Source organism: Amphibalanus amphitrite, unplaced genomic scaffold, assembly GCF_019059575.1.
Source record: "Amphibalanus amphitrite isolate SeventyFive unplaced genomic scaffold, NRLGWU_Aamphi_draft 000125F_arrow, whole genome shotgun sequence".
Taxonomy (NCBI): domain Eukaryota; kingdom Metazoa; phylum Arthropoda; class Thecostraca; order Balanomorpha; family Balanidae; genus Amphibalanus; species Amphibalanus amphitrite.
The window spans coordinates 458,595-478,254 of record NW_024881620.1 but is presented as its reverse complement, the minus strand read 5'-3'; the positions used below and the strand labels follow the sequence as shown (position 1 = coordinate 478,254).

The following is a 19,660-nucleotide window of genomic DNA, read 5'->3' as shown; positions in this document are numbered from 1 at the left end:
ATAACACCTGTATCGTTGATATCTAGTGATTTTAGCTTCATCAATCGACACTCGGATCCCTCTGATCTATTTTAGGAGCGTACGAATCGTTTCCCTTTAGCCTCAAACCTCTGACCTGGGATGGAAGGTCACCATAATTGGCATAATTCGTCGTGTGCACTAGTAGCTCCTCAGGGCCGTGCTTAGTTGTGGTGGGGTGACTGTTAGCAGGGCTGGGTGGCCTCGTCTGTCCATCGAGAAGTTCTCAACGTCGGAGCTCGGCAATTACCCATCTCACTCGACAAAGCAAGTGGAGTTGGGATGGGAAAATGGGATAGTCGGCTCTTCTCACTGTCATTTGACCGTTTAAACCGTAGAAAGACTCTGAAAAGCCCTTAGCACCACCAAGCGAGGGCGACTGGGTGAGGTCCGACCGAGGGAAACCCGTCACGGACTTTTGTGACTGACCGACTTCAGCTGGTGGAGACGGTCCTGACGGATATGGATTTGTACTTTGACCGCGACCTCAGCTGGCGAAGCTCCTCTGGTCCAGGGCGATACCAAACATATACATCGGGTGACTTCTCAACTCGAAGGCAACCAATCGTCTGCAGCTAACCGGAGATGAAGCTTCCGTGACAGAAGCAATGCTATTATCCGACGGCACCCAGCTAAACTCCGCCATAATAGATAACAGCCGGCAATAATCACGCCGAACATTCAGCAAGTGCTTCAAACGAGCCGTGCCACAATCTCGGGAGAGATACTCCGTTTCACAAATGGCGGGTGGATTGGCGAGCCGCCCGCGGAGGCCCCGCTCCGGCTGATAAGGCCGGCAAATTGCCGGGTTTCATTTCTGGGCACCATCATTGAACTTCGCTCATTTTAAAGGGCAATTAACATTTTCTTATCGACAATAAGGTGTCCTCGGGGAGTTAGTGCCTAGTTTATGATCATGACGCCAGCAAATGATAAGTGATCTGCCTGAAATTCCAGATGCTATCTACGCTTAACCGTTTACCCGGGCGAGTTGATAGCTCCATGGCACGAGCGCCGTGTTCGAAGAATTCGCAGCTCTAATTGCTGGGCAATACGCAGTTGAGTGCTGAGCAGCCAACAGGTGCGCCCATTTGCACGGCATGACGAGATCCCATCACTTCGTGCATAACCGGCGAACAGTCGCAGTTGTAGGGATCATCTATGCGATTTGTCATCTATGCGATTTGTCATTTCATGTTGTCATTTTCATTTATATTGTCACCACTTTATTAATCAATCTGTTACCTGTTGTCAATTGCGCGTCAAGTTTGTTATTTGTAAACCGGCCTGCCGCTTGCCTCAGCCTTCCTAGTAACCGCTGTGCCATACGCTATAGAACCTGCCGTCCAAAGGTCACGGCGGCACCCCTGAGGCGGCCGCTGCCCAAAGGTCGCGGTAGGGGCTCTCCCGGCAGCCGGACGGTGACGCATACGTTGAGCTTGTTTCTCGCCGCGCCTGCGGGCATATTGGTATACTGTCTATCGTCCGTATTTTATGTACAATAGTGAAATATGAAATTTTGTAAATACACTCTCCTACTCATCGGCGCAAGGCTTTGGAGGAAGACGGAAGACGAGGAAGCGAGGGCGACATGAAGAGCCCTGGTGGCTGACGAGTGCTCGGAACAGAATACGCTCCCCGATCACCACGATCGGATGATGTAAACTGGGACGACCGTCTCTCCCCTAAGTTTACACTGGTGACCCCGACGTGATCCGAGCTACTCGCGCACCACGCCATGGAGTCGAGCGACGCCACCCGGCAGCACACCGCTCCTCCCGCAACCAACTTCGGCTCGCCTACACATCAACTGGATGCAGCGGACCGGTCCACAGCCCAGCTTGCTACCATCGCGGCTCTCATCGTGAGAATCCAAAACCTCGAGGCCAGCAACCGACGCCTGCAAGACGCTCTGCGACGGGATCGTGGCCGGAGCCATTCCCGCCGACGCCCAGCGCCTCGCTCATCACGGCTGCCGACACCAGCGTGCTCTCCGACGCCGACGCACAAAGATGACGCCGTCTGCTGGTACCACCAGCGATTCGGCACCAGAGCACGCCGTTGCAAAGTGCCGTGCAGCTTCTTCCGCCGCGACCGGACTCATCAACGCGACCGTCAGACGCCTCTCCCGTCACGCCCTCCGACGCCGACGTACCCAGACAGCTCTGTCTGCTGGTACCACCAGCGTTTCGGCACAAAGGCCCGCCGCTGCGAACCTCCGTGCAGCCGGGCGAAAGCATCTGCTACAACACTTCTCTTCGTGCGGAACACGAAGACCGCCAAGCAGCACCAGATCGACGCTGACGCCCCGCTCAGCACACCTCGCCGCAATCCACCGAGTGGACTTGCCCAACCGACGCCAGCTCCACCCAACAAACAGCCGGTAGCCGCCAGCGAACCAACCAACCGGAAGCACAGGCCTGCTTTCTACTCAGCCGACTTCGTTCGCTACCGGACCTCTTCGCCAGCGCCCGGACTGATGCCAACCAGCAACATCGACCGGTGTAAGGCCGCCTTCCTGGAGACGCCAGACGAATCCGGTCATCGACAGTCTGACCTGCCGACTGTGCAGCCGCACGGTACTCAGTCCAGCGGCCCGCCGGCCGCGCCACCGCTCAGCAATGAACCCAGCGGCCCGGAGCTTCTGATCTACGGTGACGCACCAACTCGCCCTGCAGCCGTCGCTCGGGCTGACGCTGCACCATTGCAGCCTCAGCCGATACTACGGACGACCCGCTCCGGCCGCGTCATACGACCTCCGGTAAGATATCGCCATGTCACTTTTGTCCGCGACATGTCTGGCGAGGGGGTACTGTAGGGATCATCTGTGCGATTTGTCATCTATGCGATTTGTCATTTCATGTTGTCATTTTCATTTATATTGTCACCACTTTATTAATCAATCTGTTACCTGTTGTCAATTGCGCGTCAAGTTTGTTATTTGTAAACCGGCCTGCCGCTTGCCTCAGCCTTCCTAGTAACCGCTGTGCCATACGCTATAGAACCTGCCGTCCAAAGGTCACGGCGGCACCCCTGAGGCGGCCGCTGCCCGTACGTTTAGGAACCCATTGTCGTGACGTCATGACTGTGAACAAAGGTCGCGGTAGGGGCTCTCCCGGCAGCCGGACGGTGACGCATACGTTGAGCTTGTTTCTCGCCGCGCCTGCGGGCATATTGGTATACTGTCTATCGTCCGTATTTTATGTACAATAGTGAAATATGAAATTTTGTAAATACACTCTCCTACTCATCGGCGCAAGGCTTTGGAGGAAGACGGAAGACGAGGAAGCGAGGGCGACATGAAGAGCCCTGGTGGCTGACGAGTGCTCGGAACAGAATACGCTCCCCGATCACCACGATCGGATGATGTAAACTGGGACGACCGTCTCTCCCCTAAGTTTACACAGTTTCTACTCCCGCCTGCGTGTCCGGGTCAGTAAACGGAACATCAGGAACAAGCATGGTTCTTCGCAGCGATGCAGATATGTGGCTTCACACTGAGAAAATGTCATGCCTTAGCAGCTGTCTCCTTTTAGCTCGTCAACATTATACGACTTCAGTACCGGGCACTGCAGGACAAAGCAAATGACAATCCTGCGCCTTCTTCTCTCATGTAACCCGGATATTGGACTAAAATAACACGAGACACGACAGGAGGTGCAGGGGCGAGGTCACAGATTATGCTTCTCGAATGGACGAAATGTATCTTTTTGTGTGCGTGGGGGGGGGGGGGGGGGCGTCAAATGCCAAGGCAATGGCAGTAGAGTTCATAATGCACATCATATTGACTTGAGCATTTATCGCTAAGTCTCTGGGTTATAACAGGATTTTTGTTTAATACAAGGAATACCAAAACACGCAAAAATGTCCAATGAATATGAATCATGAATGTGTATTGCACACCGATGATGATGAGGTTGCAATAGATGATGATGGTGATGAGCAATAACAATGTGACAATATTCAGCACATATTTGATCAGCTTGGTATGACAAACAAAACAGGCGACGTGGGATCACATCCATACCCACTCAGCCCTCCAACCTACTCTGGCTGAATAACTACACTGAATGACCACAATCATCGTGGTTAACCATGTTGCCTCTGGAATCACAATAATAGGCTATGAATGCATTGAAAACAGCTGCCCCAATTAGGTGCTGAGCTTTTCCAACACAGACAGCTCGCCTCAATGCACCGCATCACACGGGTTCAAACTTTGAGGAAGTCGGTGCTACCCGTGTTCACTCACTTTGTTCAGCTCACCCAACACTTATAGGCGGCTAGACCATACAGCGGACGGATAGCCAGCGATAGCTCACACAGTCACACCACTAACCCAGCGCCACCTGTGTTGAGTCAACGGACAACTCGGCTTTCGGTGAACAACCATCAGATGGCATCCCCGTACCAAACCACATACGACCTCGGATAACCAAAACGCGTGCGGTGCGACATCATGAAACGGAATGATGGCAGTGTTCCTGTCTGCCGTGAAATAAAACGAGCATAAACAAGTAACAAACATGACAACTTACTAAATGCCTATGGCAACAGCATTTACCAATCAGATAACATGTCAAAATACGCGAATGATAAGCCCGTCATACAAACACAACGCATCAGACAACGCAAGTCACGTCTATAAAAAAAATCACAAAAATGACCACAAACATCACCCAATCGACCAGCCATTACTAGCATTCTATCCTGAACGTCACGTAAGAGTGCAGACTGTCATAAAATATAGAGTTTAGTCAGGTCACACCCATTGCCCTATCAAGGCATTGGCGCTACTGGCGCCCTAGCGCCGTTCCGCGTTGACCAGCAAAAAGAGCGCTGGATTGTGGTGGCTCAGAGTGAGTTCCACGAAACGTATTTACCAGAAATATCCCCCATCGCGCGGAATGAACGAAAAAACGTTTGTGGAGCCTCAACATCTTGTGAAAGGAATATGCTGTATATACAGGTGAGCACTGCAGTTCATTGTTACCTGCCTTGCTTTGGCAGCTTTGCTGATAGCTTATCAGTGTGGTCGCTATCAACCCACACGTTTTTGAAATCCTCCCAAGTACTTTGCAAGATGTTTTCATTAATGATCACATCATACCAAACACTAACAGCAATAAGGTAAATGTGTAGAACATCACGAAATTGGACATGAGAGGCGGTCCGGTACTCGCATGATAAAAATGAATAAAGCGAAGACTTTAGGCTGAAACAGACTTACGGCATTCAGGAAATCGCATGCGCGAGAGCCTATTTAAATACATTATGATTCTGCCCGCATCAATCGCATGCGGGCGGTACGTGCAATTGATGCAAGCGTGTTTCTATGTATTTGAATAGGATCTCGTAAGCGATTTCCTGACCGCGGAGTCTGTTTCAGGCTATACAGTGTTTTCGATTGATCACGATTTCACTCAACCCTGTTTTACAGTGTAAGACCAGTAATCAATGATCTGACGTAAATGAAGATACAACTTGAATACAGAAAGTAAATTCAAGGCGACTGAAAGAGGAATCCTTTAACCCTATTAGTGGCAGGGGGGGGGGGTTGTTTTCATCCACCCCTCAGGTTTTTCGGGAATATCTCCGAAACCGCTGAAGCTACGATGCTGAAATTTTCTGACTTTTCCTAAAACTAAATTGGGCACATTCCCTGAAAATTTCAAGTTCATAACTTTACCAGGGGCGGCTCCAGAGCACTGGGAATTGGGGGGTCCTATTCGTGAAGCGAGACATTTGGGCGAAGATCACGATGCTGATGTATTATAACTGTATGCACCAGTTTTACGAACAGTGAATGAAAGGTATCATGTGATAACATATACAAAGTTTTTGTGCATCCTCTTTTGACACGTTTTTGCTGTAATAGGCGGATCCAGGCGTCCAAAAAGGGGGGTTATGTTTTACCTCCCAACATAGGTGCCCTGACACCGCCTATGCATGACCAATACAATTGTAGTCGTTCTCTCACAAGAAAATTGTAACATAACAAGACCATTGCCACCCTTTTTAGAAACAGTACCAACAAAAACCTTATTTACTATACTTTTTGTGTACCCCCAATCTCAATGATCTGTATCCGCCTATGATTTTTGAAAATGCATATTTTTAGGATCCATGTGAATTCCTGGTTCATTCTCTATCGATCGGCAAAAGTTGCGTTAAGATTGGTTCAGAAACCTGGCCGTGATAAACAGTCTAAAATGTATCTGCAATTTGCCCGTTTTTACCCCCCTCTACCCCCCTATTGACATTTTTTTAATTTTTATTTTTTAGAAATGTAGATTACGTTGAGCGAAATCGAATGCCGTTTGAATTTTGAAAATCGGCCCGTTAGATCTCGAGATATCTAGGGGGGGTCGTAAACAGCCCCCCCCCCCCCCCTGCCACTAATAGGGGTAGCCAGGAGCCTGCCACTAATAGGGTTAACCCGCGCCCTGATGGGGGGGGCCATTTTGGCCCCCCCTGTGGTTTTTCTTAAATAGCGAGAAAACGGCGGCGCGCAGCGCCGCCAAATTTTGGGTACCTTACCGGGCATCAATTTGACACCTTCACACAAGCTTTCAAGTCACAGGTCACCTCAGGTCAGGAGTTATTGAGGTCAAACTGAGGTCATGTTCGAGTAAAAATGAGCAAAAAACATGACATCTTGAAACGCTCACCAATTACAGTTAACAAGCAATTTTAAAGTTCTTTATGTGGTTGTGTAGAGAAAATACGGCGCTACAAAACTGCTATCTCGGATTTTCGAAATTTTGGGATTTTGACCCCAAAAATCAAAAAAATTGATTTTTTTTTAGAAAAACTCAAAAAATTTCCAAATTTTTTCGAATTACGAAAAAACCGGAATATATGTGATAGTCCCTGCGCTCTTCGATATACATACCAAATTTTAGATCGATACCTCTTTTTTTGGCCAAGTTATAGCGAAAAAACTGTTAAAAATTGATGACGTCAAATTTTTGAGCTCAATTTTTAGCAATGCTAGACCTCGTAGCGCAAAACGGAGACCACCATTGAACTCCCCGTGACGAGCTGCATCGAATCGATACCCATGTTATGCAAAAATATCAACTTTGAAATTTGACCTAATTTGACCTGACCTTGACCTGACCTTGACCAAAACGTGACCTAAGCAGGCCCAAAAGTCTGCCTGACCCACATTATCGCATTTGTCATGTAAAATGGACCATAAAACATGTATCACACGACACTTTCATATTGTGACCCCCCCAGTGACCTGACCTCTGTGACCTGACCTGGTATTAGGGACCTCAAATAGCAAAATATGTGTTTGAAGAACATTTACCCATCGATGATTTTCAATGAAATGCATTTTACTCGATTTTACAACGCATTTCTAGAAATGCCTGTAAACGGTGAAAATTCGACCTTTGACCTGGCCTGTGACGTCATCGGTTTGACCGAGGTCCATGAAATTGGGTCACAAGGTAGTTCGCCGTTGGGGCTATCCAACGCCGTTTACCGCTTGTCGCTATGTTGCGTGGTTCTCGAGATCTTAGGGGGGGGGGGGCCAAAATGACCCCCCATAAGACCGCGTTGCTCGGCAGACCCCATCAGGGCGCGGGTTAAGTCAACAAAGTACCCTAAAGGAGAAATCAGTTGAGTTCTGACTTCTGTACCATGCCTGGTCGTGTCCTGGGCTCGTTGACGTCTCCGATGAAAACTCCACATTCGTCACTTCTTTCACTGATGGCTGGTCATGCTGAGAGTGGCCACGGAGCCCAGCGAGGCAGCAGACGAAAACGGAGGCAGTGGCGCGCCCAGGCTCACCTGAGGGGAGGGCAGGACGGTGATCAATGCTCTGAACGCACTTCAGCTCACCGGTATCACCATCAAGCATTGATAAAAAAGTGCACGGCGCATTCAAAGCCAAAGCTTCTATACAAGCATACCCCACACAAAGCGACATGTTTTATCATAATTCTAAATCAAATATACCATACCCCGAAATACGTCGAAATGAAAATTATAAGCTTGAGCAGGTGTAACACAGAGCTTGGTCAATGTAAAAGCTGAAGAGACTGGCTTTGCACGATGAAGTCCACGGGTTTGCTATTTCATTCCGGTACTGACCTGGGCGCTGGGCGCTGGCGGCAGCTGCAGGTGGTGGTTGACGCCCGGCATTTCCGGGGTAGTGAGGTTGCGCGTGTCGGAGCCCATCAGGGTGGGAGGCCGCGGCCCCGGCGGGCCGGCCACCGAGCTACTCAGGCCGGCAGGGTACGCCGGGGAGCTTACCTACAGAGAGACACAGAGCAGTTGAGGACAGAGTCGTTAGTGGGGTACGATATATAAACGCTATCACAAAGCAGACCTGCCTCAACTTGGAGGATCAATCATTTATCGAATATGGATATGAATGCCGATATTTTTAACGAAACATCAAATAATAGACGAATATTAGTTCTAGGGCTTGCAATAAAAAAACGAAGGGAGCTGGAAAAATCATGAATATGCATTGCGGATAAAAGTTTATCAAAATCGGATTTAGTATCACATAGTGCCAATGGACAGCAAAACAATCAGGAAATATTCAGAAAAGCGTTTCAGCGACAACGAGGCGCCTCACCTTGTTGCCGATCTCGGGCAGCAGGTTGCTGAGGTTGAAGCTGGTCAGTGTGCTGACGTTGGCCGGCATCCACAGCTCGCACTGGCCTCGCGGTGTCTCCGGCTCGGCCGGCGCGGACCGCTCGTCGCCCCTGTGGCGACCGTCCCGCGCAGCCATTGCCGAGGACGGCGGGGGAGGCGGCGGCGGCTCGGCGCGGCTGAAGATCGCCCCCAGGAAGTTGGAGTCATCCACTGGCGGCGTGTACGTCGCCGCAGGGAAGAACGTGTTCGGACAGTCGAAGAACGATGATGATAGAAGGATGTCGTCCAGCTTCCGTGCCTCCAGCGCAGCTTTGGTCGGAGACCGATCTTTCCTGGCTTGTCTGAGCTCGGAGGCTGGCGGCAGAGGGTACCCTGCCTGGACGGCGGCGGCTGACGGCGGAGGCGGCGGCGGCGGAGGCGCGGAGCCCAGCCCACCACGGTGCCCCCAAGTGCTGCTCTGAGGTGGCAAATACTGAGGACTGTACACTCCCATTTGACACAGCTCTGCTAGCTCATCCGAAGGCCTGTCCGCGACCGGCGGAGGCTCCGCCGCGATCGGAGGCGCTAGCAAAGCTTCCGCAGAGTAGCTCGACTTGGTCTTGCGGGCAGTGCTGCGACCAGCTCCTTTCTTCTCCGGTTTGCGGCGTTCTTTTCGTTCATCTTTCCGCTCTTGACTGACCAGATGGTGAACGGAGAACAGGGACTGACTTCCAGACACCGGTTGCTGCCTGCCGCGCTGCTGCTGTTGCTGCTGCTGTTGTTGCTGTTGCTGCTGCTGCTGCTGCTGAGGGTCGGTCTGCAGCGACTGCTGAGAGTGCAGCTGTTGCTGTTGCTGCTGCTGTGTGGCCTGCTGCGAAGTCAGCGGTCGTTGCATCACCGAAGCCGAAGTGAACGTCTGACTGATATCCTCGTTGGCAACAGGACGCTGCTGCTGCTGTTGAGTTTGTTGAGACTGTGGCTGTTGTTGCTGCTGAGGAGGGGGCGGTGGAGGTGGAGCCTGCTGCTGTTGCTGCGCTGGAGGCGGTGGCTGTTGCTGAGTCTGTTGTTGAGACTGCTGTTGCGCCCCGCGATCTTCCAGCCTCCGTCGCTGTTGCTGTCGCTGCGTCTCTGCTTGTAGAAGTACCTGAGGAACAACATCGTTTGCCTTCTGCTGTGGCACCTTGTAGTATCCCGGCTTTGCCGAATACTGCGGCTCGAAAGGACGCTGATAGAAGGGCGGAATCGGGTACTGGGGTGCAGCTGCTGGCGGCGGAGGCGGCATCTGTTGCTGCGGTCGCGCCGGCACCATCTTGTGCGGAGGTGGTGGCGGTGGGGGTGGGGGAGGCGGCTGCTGCGGCGCGCCGTACCAGTACCCCTGCTCCGGCTGGTACTGCGGCTCGTACATTGTCTGGGAAGCGTAGAACGTTTGGTTGGGCACCTGCGATGTGCAGTGGTAGTACGCCGGTGCGCGACTCTGCATACCATACATCATTCGTCCGGGTGCCGGATATGCTGCCTGTTTTGCCGCGTCCGGCATCGGTTTGCCTTGTAGGGGAACGTGGTGGGGCATGTTCACCTGCCGCGGACCTGGCCCCGAAAACTCGTGACCAAACGAAGGCTGGTACTGCAGCTGCGGAGCTGGCACAGGACCTGGGACCGGTGGCTGGCATCCCCGGACCGCAAACCGCTGCGGCGCTCCGCTCATGTCAACCGAGGGCATTGGTACCATTGTTGCTTCGTACGCTGCGGGCGACCGAGCGCTGACGCCATCTCCATAGCCAAACGCAGGTCTTTTGGAAGACGGCGGAGGCGCCGGAAGCGCAGCATGGGGACTCTTGGCACGCGGCCCTGCCTGGCCTGGTGAAGCGCCTCGACGAGTCGATTCCTCCCTTGGCGGGGGTGGCCGCGAGTCGTACACGCTCTTATGGGGTGGGCCAGCTGTGTATGGTAGTCTTGCTGGAGGCACTGGTTGATGCTGTGAAACGACAGGAAGAGGATCTAGTCTCTCGCAGCTAGGTCGGCGACCAGGCGCAGGACCGGGGGCAGCAGTAGTTCCAAGTTGTTGGTGCGTCTCGGTAGTTCCTAAAGCAGTTCCGCTTGACACCAGTGGAGCGTATCTACCAGCAACTGAGCTAACCGCAGCAGAGGTCGGTAACGACTCAACAGTGACCGGCACGGTGACTGAAGCAGCGGACGAGACTGAAGTAAAGACAGTAGCTGGTACGGCAACCAGGTCTTGGGTCGTGGTAGCGACTGACATGGCGCTATCCGTCATTATCATCGATGAAGCGCTATACCGCGTCTGTCCTGCACTAGTGGGACCCACAGTGGAGCGCACACCACTAGTGACTGCAGGGCCACGCATACTGTGCTGTGGTCCAGCGCTTGTCTGGGATCTGACGGAACCAGCTGTGGGCTCATGAAACAGCGGACCGTTCCGCTGACTTCCTGAGATGGTCGCTTGCACTACAGAGGCGGTAGAAACTGGGTTCACCGTTGCCTTTATCGTCGAAGAAGTGCTCGATGAACTCGGGATCACTGGAGCTGTAGACAATGCAGGTCCAGGCGTTGTGCTTTTAAAAGACGCAGCAACGTTCATTGGAGTCGGGGATGTAACGTGGGCTGACCCGGTGGAAGCTATCGACGTTCCGATGAACGTACCAACTGCTGTCGGCCGCGACACGGATGACATCACCGGCGACACCTTATCGACAGAGGGCGAAGCAGCGGTGATAACCTCGGCGGAGCGTGACACTGACTGAAGTTCAGTGACCTGTGTTGCATCAAGGGTCACTGAAGGCGTCACGGCCACGCTGAGCTTGGTCGGTGCCGGTATGGACGGTGGTGCGCTGAGTTCGGCTGACTCCTTCGAACAGAGAACATCGATGCAGAAGAGAGAGGCACTGCGACGCGGTGTGCCCGCTAGTGTGTAGATGGACGACAGCCCAGTTGGCGACTGCGCGGGTGTACAAGGTTGGCAGCTCGCAGGCACTACTGACAGTGATACGCTAACCGCTAGAGATTCCGTTGATGTAACCTGCTGGATTTCGGACGTAGCTGCACTCAGCACAGCATTGCCCGATGCTGGTCGGCGACCAGCAGTTCGCGCATCTTCCGACATCTGCGAGGTATTCAATGATGGAGCTGTGTGAGGTGCATAGTATGGAGGCAGGTGAGTTGACTTTTGCAACATAGTGAGAGTCCCTGACATCGGCAATGGCCGTGAATCAGTGCACACAGAAGTATGAGATGTAGTTGCCGTTCGGAACATGGCTGGAGCAGTCAACAAAGACGATGGCTCATACAAGGTAGTAAGATACTTGGATGTCACCCCACTTGCTACGGGAGGCTCAGGAACTGCTCGTTGGCCGTCGGACGTAGTTGAGGATGGGATCACTTTTACAGGTCTATAGGACTTCGAGACCTCAACTTCCGCAGCGTTAGCAGTCGAAGTTTCGGGCGTAACGATCGGAAGGACGGCACTACTCGCTGTTGTAACTACATTGGAAGCTGCACCTGTGCTCACTGGCTCACTGAGCGTTCTACGCCAAGTGTTTCGACTTCCAGCTGTCGACCTCTCAGTGTGAGCTCCCACGCTGGTAGATGTGTGTCTGGACGGCTGTTCTGAGTCGCTGGCAGATGTCTTTTCTGAGGGCTGGGTGTAGCTGACCGCATCTCTTCCTTTGCTCACTTTGTCGACCGCCGACGGAGCTGCCGTCTCATCCTGCGAAGTCAATGACCACGTCATTGACTGACGCTGTGTTCCCGTTCCATGACTTGGACTGGCAAAGCTGCAGGTGGAGGCAGTCACTGGTGGAAGCGCAGGCTTGTCACCGCTTGTTGCATGAGGGTTAGAAATGCATGCTTTTGAGTTCGTGGAGGGACATTGATGTCTTACCGCATCCACTTGCGAGGTTGAATGCCAACTGGGGAGCTTTACAGAAGCCGACGGCAGTTTGGCTACTGTATGGCTTGTACTGTCACTAGCAACAGATGACTTCAATGTACTCGCACATGCTGCTGAAGAAGGCTGACTAGAGTCGGTAGCTTTCAAACTTGCCAGCCTGTCACTAGTATCAGCAGGAGCAGATGAAGACACTGTGACGTTCGGCGTGGGATTGACAGCATCTCCGTTCTCAGCTGATGTGACTGTGCTTGCTGGTCGTATCGACACTCCGTGAGGTTCAGTCTCTCTCGGTGAAGTCACCTCCGAACTGAGAACAGTAGAAGCAGTAGAAGCAGGTGTCACGACAGCAGTTGTCTGGATACATGCTTGACCGCTTTCGGAAGTGGGTGGGCCTGCACTTCTTCCCGATTTCTCAGTCACTGTAACCACGTCTTCTGTCCTGGAGAAGACAGCGTTCGGGTACAGCTGTGACACGCTTGGACAGCATGTCTCATTTCCATCCCCCTCTGTAGCTACCACTGATGTTGGCTCAATTACGGTCCCAGAATTGCGACGCTTTCGGCCAGCCAATGAAGACCTTGAGGCACTTGAATCTTTCGGTCGGTGTTGTTGGCCGTTCAGAAGACCACGTTTCAGGAATCGGACCTTGTGTTGGCGTGGCCGGATTGGTGCAACGGGTCCCTTTCCCCAGAAGAAGGCGACTCTCTGTCTAGGACCAGATGCGAGTGCAGCTACGGCGCGATTCTCATTTGGGGCTGTCGCCGCGCGGGATGAGTCGGACGTTCGTGAGGTTGTGCCCGAAACTGATCCTTGTGATGATGAACCTTGCCGACGTGGAGGTGAGATGGTTGGTTGTGACGATGGGGTGGATTGCTGAAGGTGTGTGACATGTGGCAACGATGGAAGGTCCGATGGTGGCGGAGGCGAGTCAGCTTGCTGAGCTTCCACGTAGGTAGGTGGCGAGCTGGGCATCTCTGTTGTAGACTCGTTAGCCAGGCGGGTCGGCAGCTCACTTGTCTGTTCTGGATCACCCAAAATGGATGAGGGTCCGCCGGATTCACGCAGAGCAGTTGGACGGATAGAATCAGCCGAAACACCAGGTCTACTGACAGTAACAGTGGTATTAGCACCTGCAGAAGCCGAAGTCCCGATATGTGAAGGGCAAGCCGAGCCGGTGACACTGGTGAGCACCACAGCTGTTGGCCGAGACTGAGCTTCCGTTCCCACACAGCTTGTTGGACACACAATCCCTGACCCATGGCACGTCGCCGCACGTAACGCCAAGCTACCCACGCCACGGACGGAGGCCGAAGGTGGCGCGGGCGTCGGTCTCGGTGCCAGGCGGGGTGGCGGTCGGCTGACCGGCGCAGCAGCTACCGCAAGCACAAGCAGCTGGGTGCAGCCGGCCGCTGCAGCCGACTGCACCAGCGTCACCGGCTGCAGGGACGACTGCAGCAGCGACTGCGCTGACGCCTGCACAGGTAGTGGCAAGGACATCAGCTGTCCGGCCAAGACCTGCTGTGTGGCTGGCATCGGGCGGGGTAGGTAGCCCAGCTCCACGCCAGTGACTGATGCAGACACCAGCCCGGGAGTGGCGCTAACTATCTGCACTGTACTGTCACTGCCAAGGCCACTTGCAGAGCTAGTACCGACAGGTCTGGTTGGACTGGCGGTGAACTCGGTGCTACTCCGTCCCGATGGTCCAGGTTCAGACTCCCCAGCATCTGAGCGTGGACAGTCCGCATCTGAAACACCAACAAAAATCAAGACTTATGCATAGAAAAGTAAAATTAACATAGCTTGTAATACGAAACAGATCGCCTATTTTCAGTATTTGATTATTATACTATACATAGCAATTGGCATCACCATTTCTCCTTTGTAGCCGCTAACGTCTCACCTGATCCGTCACTGGCAGCGGTATCGCTGACAGCATCTCTGGCAGCTACAGCAGCGGGAGCCCCGGATGTCCCGGGACCGGGAGTCGGCAGGCGACGACGAGAGCTGCGAGAGCGGCCGCCGGCACCGCCGCCGCGGGCCTTGAGCACGTGGTAGCTGAGCTCACTGTTCCGCACCTTCAGAGCGGCCACCTGACGCTCCAGGTCAGCCAGACGACGAGCTACCGACACGATAAAAGACCTGTCAATCTTATGTCAACTAGGACAAGAAGGACACTATGATTTTCATTACATAACACAAACGGCTTCAATACAGTAATTAACTGGATCACTTTTCATTATGAAGATTGAAGACACTGCACTCGATCCATGCATAACGCCGCATTGAGCTCTGCAGTGTAACTCACCCGCCTCTGAGCCCGCCGGCGGGCGAGTGTCTTGTTCCCGGTCCACCGAGCCCCGCAGCGCCGCCAGCTGCTCGGCCGCCTGCAGCAGCAGTGCCTGCTTGGACGGCAGCGGTGCCTCCGGGTCATAGGACGGCAGGCAGCGGTACAGTCGGGCGAACCCGGCAGCGATCCGCTCCCGACGGTGGCGCTCGCAGCGGGCACTGAGGGAAGGGACACGTGGTAACATAATATGTCCTGAGAGAAATATTGGATTGAATTGCTTAGTAAGTGTTGAAAAATAATAACATTGTTCAGCAATCTTTTACAGCAATAATATCATTCAATAATTCACTGCAATGATCGATTAACATCCACAGACAAGACACAGCAGGTTATCATCCATTTTAAGGCTGTCTACAGCCGATGAACAGAGTGTGGAACAGTGCGCATGGACGTTCATTACATGCTCTGATGGAGAGGTCAGATGGAAACTAACTGTCAGCCACTTAAAGCAAAATTGTGGGAGATGTGTAATGCATTGCTCATGGACTTATCACTATCCTCATGTCAAAAATTGGACACTAAATTTGGAAGATTCAATAGCTGATGGCTCTGTTTTTATGGGCTCATTTTGACAACCCTTGGATTAGAAGTGAAACTCAATGACTGTCACTTACAATAATATATTTCTTATTCAGAACTGCAAGTCACATATTTTTTTGTGAATACAGGGTCTGAAAATATTTGGAACATCATGTGCCTTATCATATTTACTTACACCCACAGATTAAAAGAAAAAATCAAATGTCCAGATGTCTACAAATGAATCATAATGCCTAGCTGGAAACAAAAAAGCACAATTTGGTAGGCATCACAAATGCTATATTGTCACAACTCACTTGGGTTCCAACTCACAACTTCCAAGTTACAAGAATCATCAGTTTTAAGCTTGGTTAGCCACACAAAGTCATGCCAAGACAGAAAATTCCCATTGTTTGGGTTTTGGTGTGAGAAAGGCAAATCCCAGCCAACAAAAAAGAATGACTGTAACTTTTTTATCCAAATAAGCCTTTAATGGGTTGATGCCAGAAGCATGTGTAACAAAGCAAATACTTGTGATGCAAAACAGAAAAATATCACATCAGTACAACAAGGAGTCATCTGGCTCCTGCAAAAAGCCAAGATGAAGGCATGGAGTAAAGAATAAAGGGCACGGAGCAATGACAGTAAATAATGGGTTCTGTACTTCATGATGGAGGCTAGATTCCCTTAGAGGCCTGATAAATAACAGCACACATATGGCATGGTATGAGAAGAAATAGATCTCAGACAATAAGCTGGCACACCCAAGGCCATCTATATAGAATGTACAGTCATACCTCACCAACCAGCCTACATACTGTTTGACCACTGATGTCAATGGAAAGGCCAACTCATTCTCTATTGACAAAAAAGGTACCAGTTTAATAAGACATGGACAGTTTTGAAGTTATATACAATTCAAAAACCCCTTGCAGCGGCAACAACGCAATGTTATAAGCGCATCCAGCTTACATACATTTCTACTATATTTTAAATCATTTTTGATAGTCTGGAATTTACCATTAATTTGATCAGAAAATATATTACAAACAATACAGAATATGTTACAATGCATAAAAATACTCTGTTACGTGAGGTAATTTATGTTAAAATTAATATTAATGTAATAATAACTACTACCACTGAAACATATCAGCATTATCAATTAACAGTTGGAAAATCTTAAAATTTTATCATTTTATTATGAAAATTATAATGAATTTTACACAAACATTTTACATGGGTTAGGGCTCACATCACAGGTTTTCACATCACAGCCTTTAATTCCTTTTTTCTCAGCTCAGTGTTGTTTCTGAGTTGCCAAGTAGCAATGACTTTCTTCAGTGGATTATTACTCATGCAACTTTAGACCGGTTTACATAGGGTTTGTTGCAAGCTTATATCTCTGTCCGTGATGTTGCAAAAGATGCCAATGGTGCTGAACAATTTACAAAATGATCCCCTCTAAATATTTGAAGACCACTGCCTCGAAATTATCGCCAAATTAACAAGCTAGAGCCTCGTCAAATATGCTATGTAAACCGGGTTTTTTATAACATGATAACCTAAGTTTTCATCCCCTCCATATCTTTGAAATAAGTAAAAGGTGAAAAGAGGTTTGACAGCTCTGCTTGAGGTCAAATTAAAATCGCACTTGTTTGAAATGCATACCAATACTTACCCAGACTGCAAAGTATGGCAATTTCGACGAGATCTCGTCGGTGCGGGCTTGTTCGGCTGGTGCGGATTTTGGAGTGGTGCGGTGCGGATTTTGCCTGGTGCGGTGCGGATTTGGCTTGGACCTTGATGCGGTGCGGACTTCGCTTGGTCTTCTTAACCGGCCGGGTTTCCTTGTTGACTGTTCTTTGGAAAGCCCTACAAATGCGTGCCAGCCACGGTGACGCACGGTGACGGAGAAAGGTTTTAAATTTACTCTATGAACTAACAATTGCGGCAGAACAAATCCATTCTCGCCTCGGAAATTAACGTGATGACGACGTCATTAGAACGAAGACTGGTTGCGGTGGTGACTGGTATGTCACATTTGCGAGCAGCTGGTTTGAATTGCCAATCAGCACGCTACTTTGGAATGACGTCATTAGTTTTACTCATACGAAAGTTTGTTGGGGCGATTTTATCAAGGCTCGTCAAATTCACACGTGACATTTAGCATGTAGAAGGCCCACAGAGAGGGGAGAAGTTCCGAATGTCAAGTGACCCAATATGCCCTCCGGCGCCCTTTTGTCACCGGCGTCCGTCTATTTGCTCTATTTCAAACTTCCGGTACAAGTGCGCGGCGCGGTCCCGTGGTGAGCGTTGCTCGTGAAACTGAAATTGGAGGGGAAATAATTATAGTGAGATGAATGAAGTGAGCATTATAATTGCCTGTGGGTTCGGTGCGGATATTTTAGGCTCTCGGCTCGCTTTGGTGCGGATTTTCCGGCTCAGTTTGAAGGGTTGGTGCGGATTTTGAACTTGGGCTGGTGCGCCTCGTCGACCTGCGTGCCATACTTTGCAGTCTGGATACTTACTTAAGCTGCAGAACCTTTGGTCTCTTAGGTGGCCGAGGACGGTCCATTTCAGAGCTACTTCCTAGTTAAAAATGTGAATTAGAAATCCACTTTATTGGCGCCATCCTTCGCGCAATTCAATCGCCTACATCAACACAGCATCAACATACAACACAAACAAACACACGATTCTCTCCGGCTTCCAACGACCAAAAAGTGACGACAAGCGATAATTAGTAGCCGCGACCCTCAACTGTTCAAGCTTTTTCCGCGAGCAGTATTTACAGGATAGCAAAAATAGACCAATCAGCGTTCGGCAATGCTCGACGCTGATTGGTCCGGCGCTCGTGACGATATAGAGGGGGACCACCAGGCATTGACCTATAATAAGTATAGACAGACTACTCTGGCTTAAAGGGACCCTCCCACCTTCAAAAAAGTTAATGAATTGGCATGAAAGTGATGTCGCTCGGTTCAGAAAGAGCAAAAACGAATATCTACCAAATTTCATCGAAAAATATTCACCGGTTTTCAAGATATTAGACTTTTACTTTTGTTTACTTTTTGGGATCTCCGCTGTTCCTAGCGACTTTATTTGAAAGTGCGGCATTTGTTGCGCGCAAAGCAGCATATACCACCGCGTGCTACAAAACGTTTTAGTCAAACATTTAACGGACGTTTGAAAGCCTGATGACGTCATCAGATTCCCGTAATGGTTAAAGGAAATAGTTCACTTTTAACATGGGGTTTTGAGCTGGAATAGCAGTTTCGTAGCTTGAGCTGAGACTAGCACAAATCAGGAGCTTTTACGGCTCAACGATCACCCTAGACGAAGAAATTCCATTTCTCGTTCCGAAAAGAGTGCCTTGTAGAGGAATGCGTGCCTTGCACAGGAATGCAGCCACGTCATCGTCAGCCAATCAGCGTGCTGCTTACAGCCAATGCAGTATTCGTAGGTTTGAGCTACGCAATATGATTGGTCAATGCGTAATAAGCTTCCGCGTCCAACATTATTTTACATAGAATATAGTTCGCCCTACCTATATTAAAATAAAGAAAATAATTGTTTTTACAAAAAGGTTTTATTTTATTTCATGATTATTTTGAGCATACAAAATCATAAATCAATAGCAAAATACTGATTTCAGGAAAGTGGACTGTTTCCTTTAAGAGATAGGGACCACGCTGGTCCCACCTGGAGTAATAAAGGAGTAGTAAGTAATCTTGTAATGGAGTAGTAAAGTAATCTTGGCTGGTCCCACCCTGCAAGTAAAGGGAAGAAATTTCTTGAACACCATAAAGCTGCGGGGGTTGCGACCAGGATAAATGGTGGTTTCTGAGCCTGGCCGCAAACTTGGCTATCTCAACTCAAAACTAATGTTCAGGTGGGAGGGTCACTTTAATCAGCGCCTGAAGGCCGTTCCCGCTGAGCGACACTAGCGCCACCGTACGTGTAAGGGCACGAACTAATGACACAATGCTTTGTCTATGGGAAAAACGCGAAAGTTTATCAACTTCTTTCTCGTAAATAACGCGACGGAACGGAACGAGACTACGTCTACAATGAAGAAGCGTCCAAGCTAAATCACCTGAACATAGCACAAAGTCATAGGTTGAGGGACACGGCACGCGCCACGTGCCAAATAAGTGGTGACAAATTTGTTCGATCTACAATAACTTTACAACGACTGGGTTGATTGAGCTGAAACTTGGCATGTCGGTGGACATGCAAATGATAATGCATTTCGACGTGTCACGGTT

At 50.4% G+C, this 19,660-nt stretch overlaps 2 protein-coding genes across 2 annotated transcripts in view; both read right to left on the bottom strand.

Annotated features, from left to right (window-relative positions):
* LOC122381707 overlaps positions 1–7,815 on the bottom strand; it is a 71,974-nt gene extending 64,159 nt beyond the window's left edge. Inside the window, exon 1 of the mRNA XM_043366196.1 lies at positions 7,671–7,815. Within this exon, the coding sequence (XP_043222131.1) occupies positions 7,671–7,673 (3 nt within the window). The 5' untranslated portion in view covers positions 7,674–7,815. The remainder of the gene's footprint in view (positions 1–7,670) is intronic.
* Positions 7,735–18,033, bottom strand: LOC122381706 (actin cytoskeleton-regulatory complex protein pan1-like). The gene is made up of 7 exons (XM_043366195.1): positions 17,921–18,033; positions 14,829–15,028; positions 14,455–14,642; positions 13,886–13,996; positions 8,618–10,024; positions 8,125–8,286; positions 7,735–7,821 (listed from the first exon to the last, which is right to left on the bottom strand). Exons 1-7 carry the CDS (start codon positions 17,965–17,967, stop codon positions 7,735–7,737), a joined length of 2,202 nt encoding a protein of 733 aa, XP_043222130.1. The 5' UTR covers positions 17,968–18,033.
* Between the last annotated feature and the right edge of the window lie 1,627 nt (positions 18,034–19,660).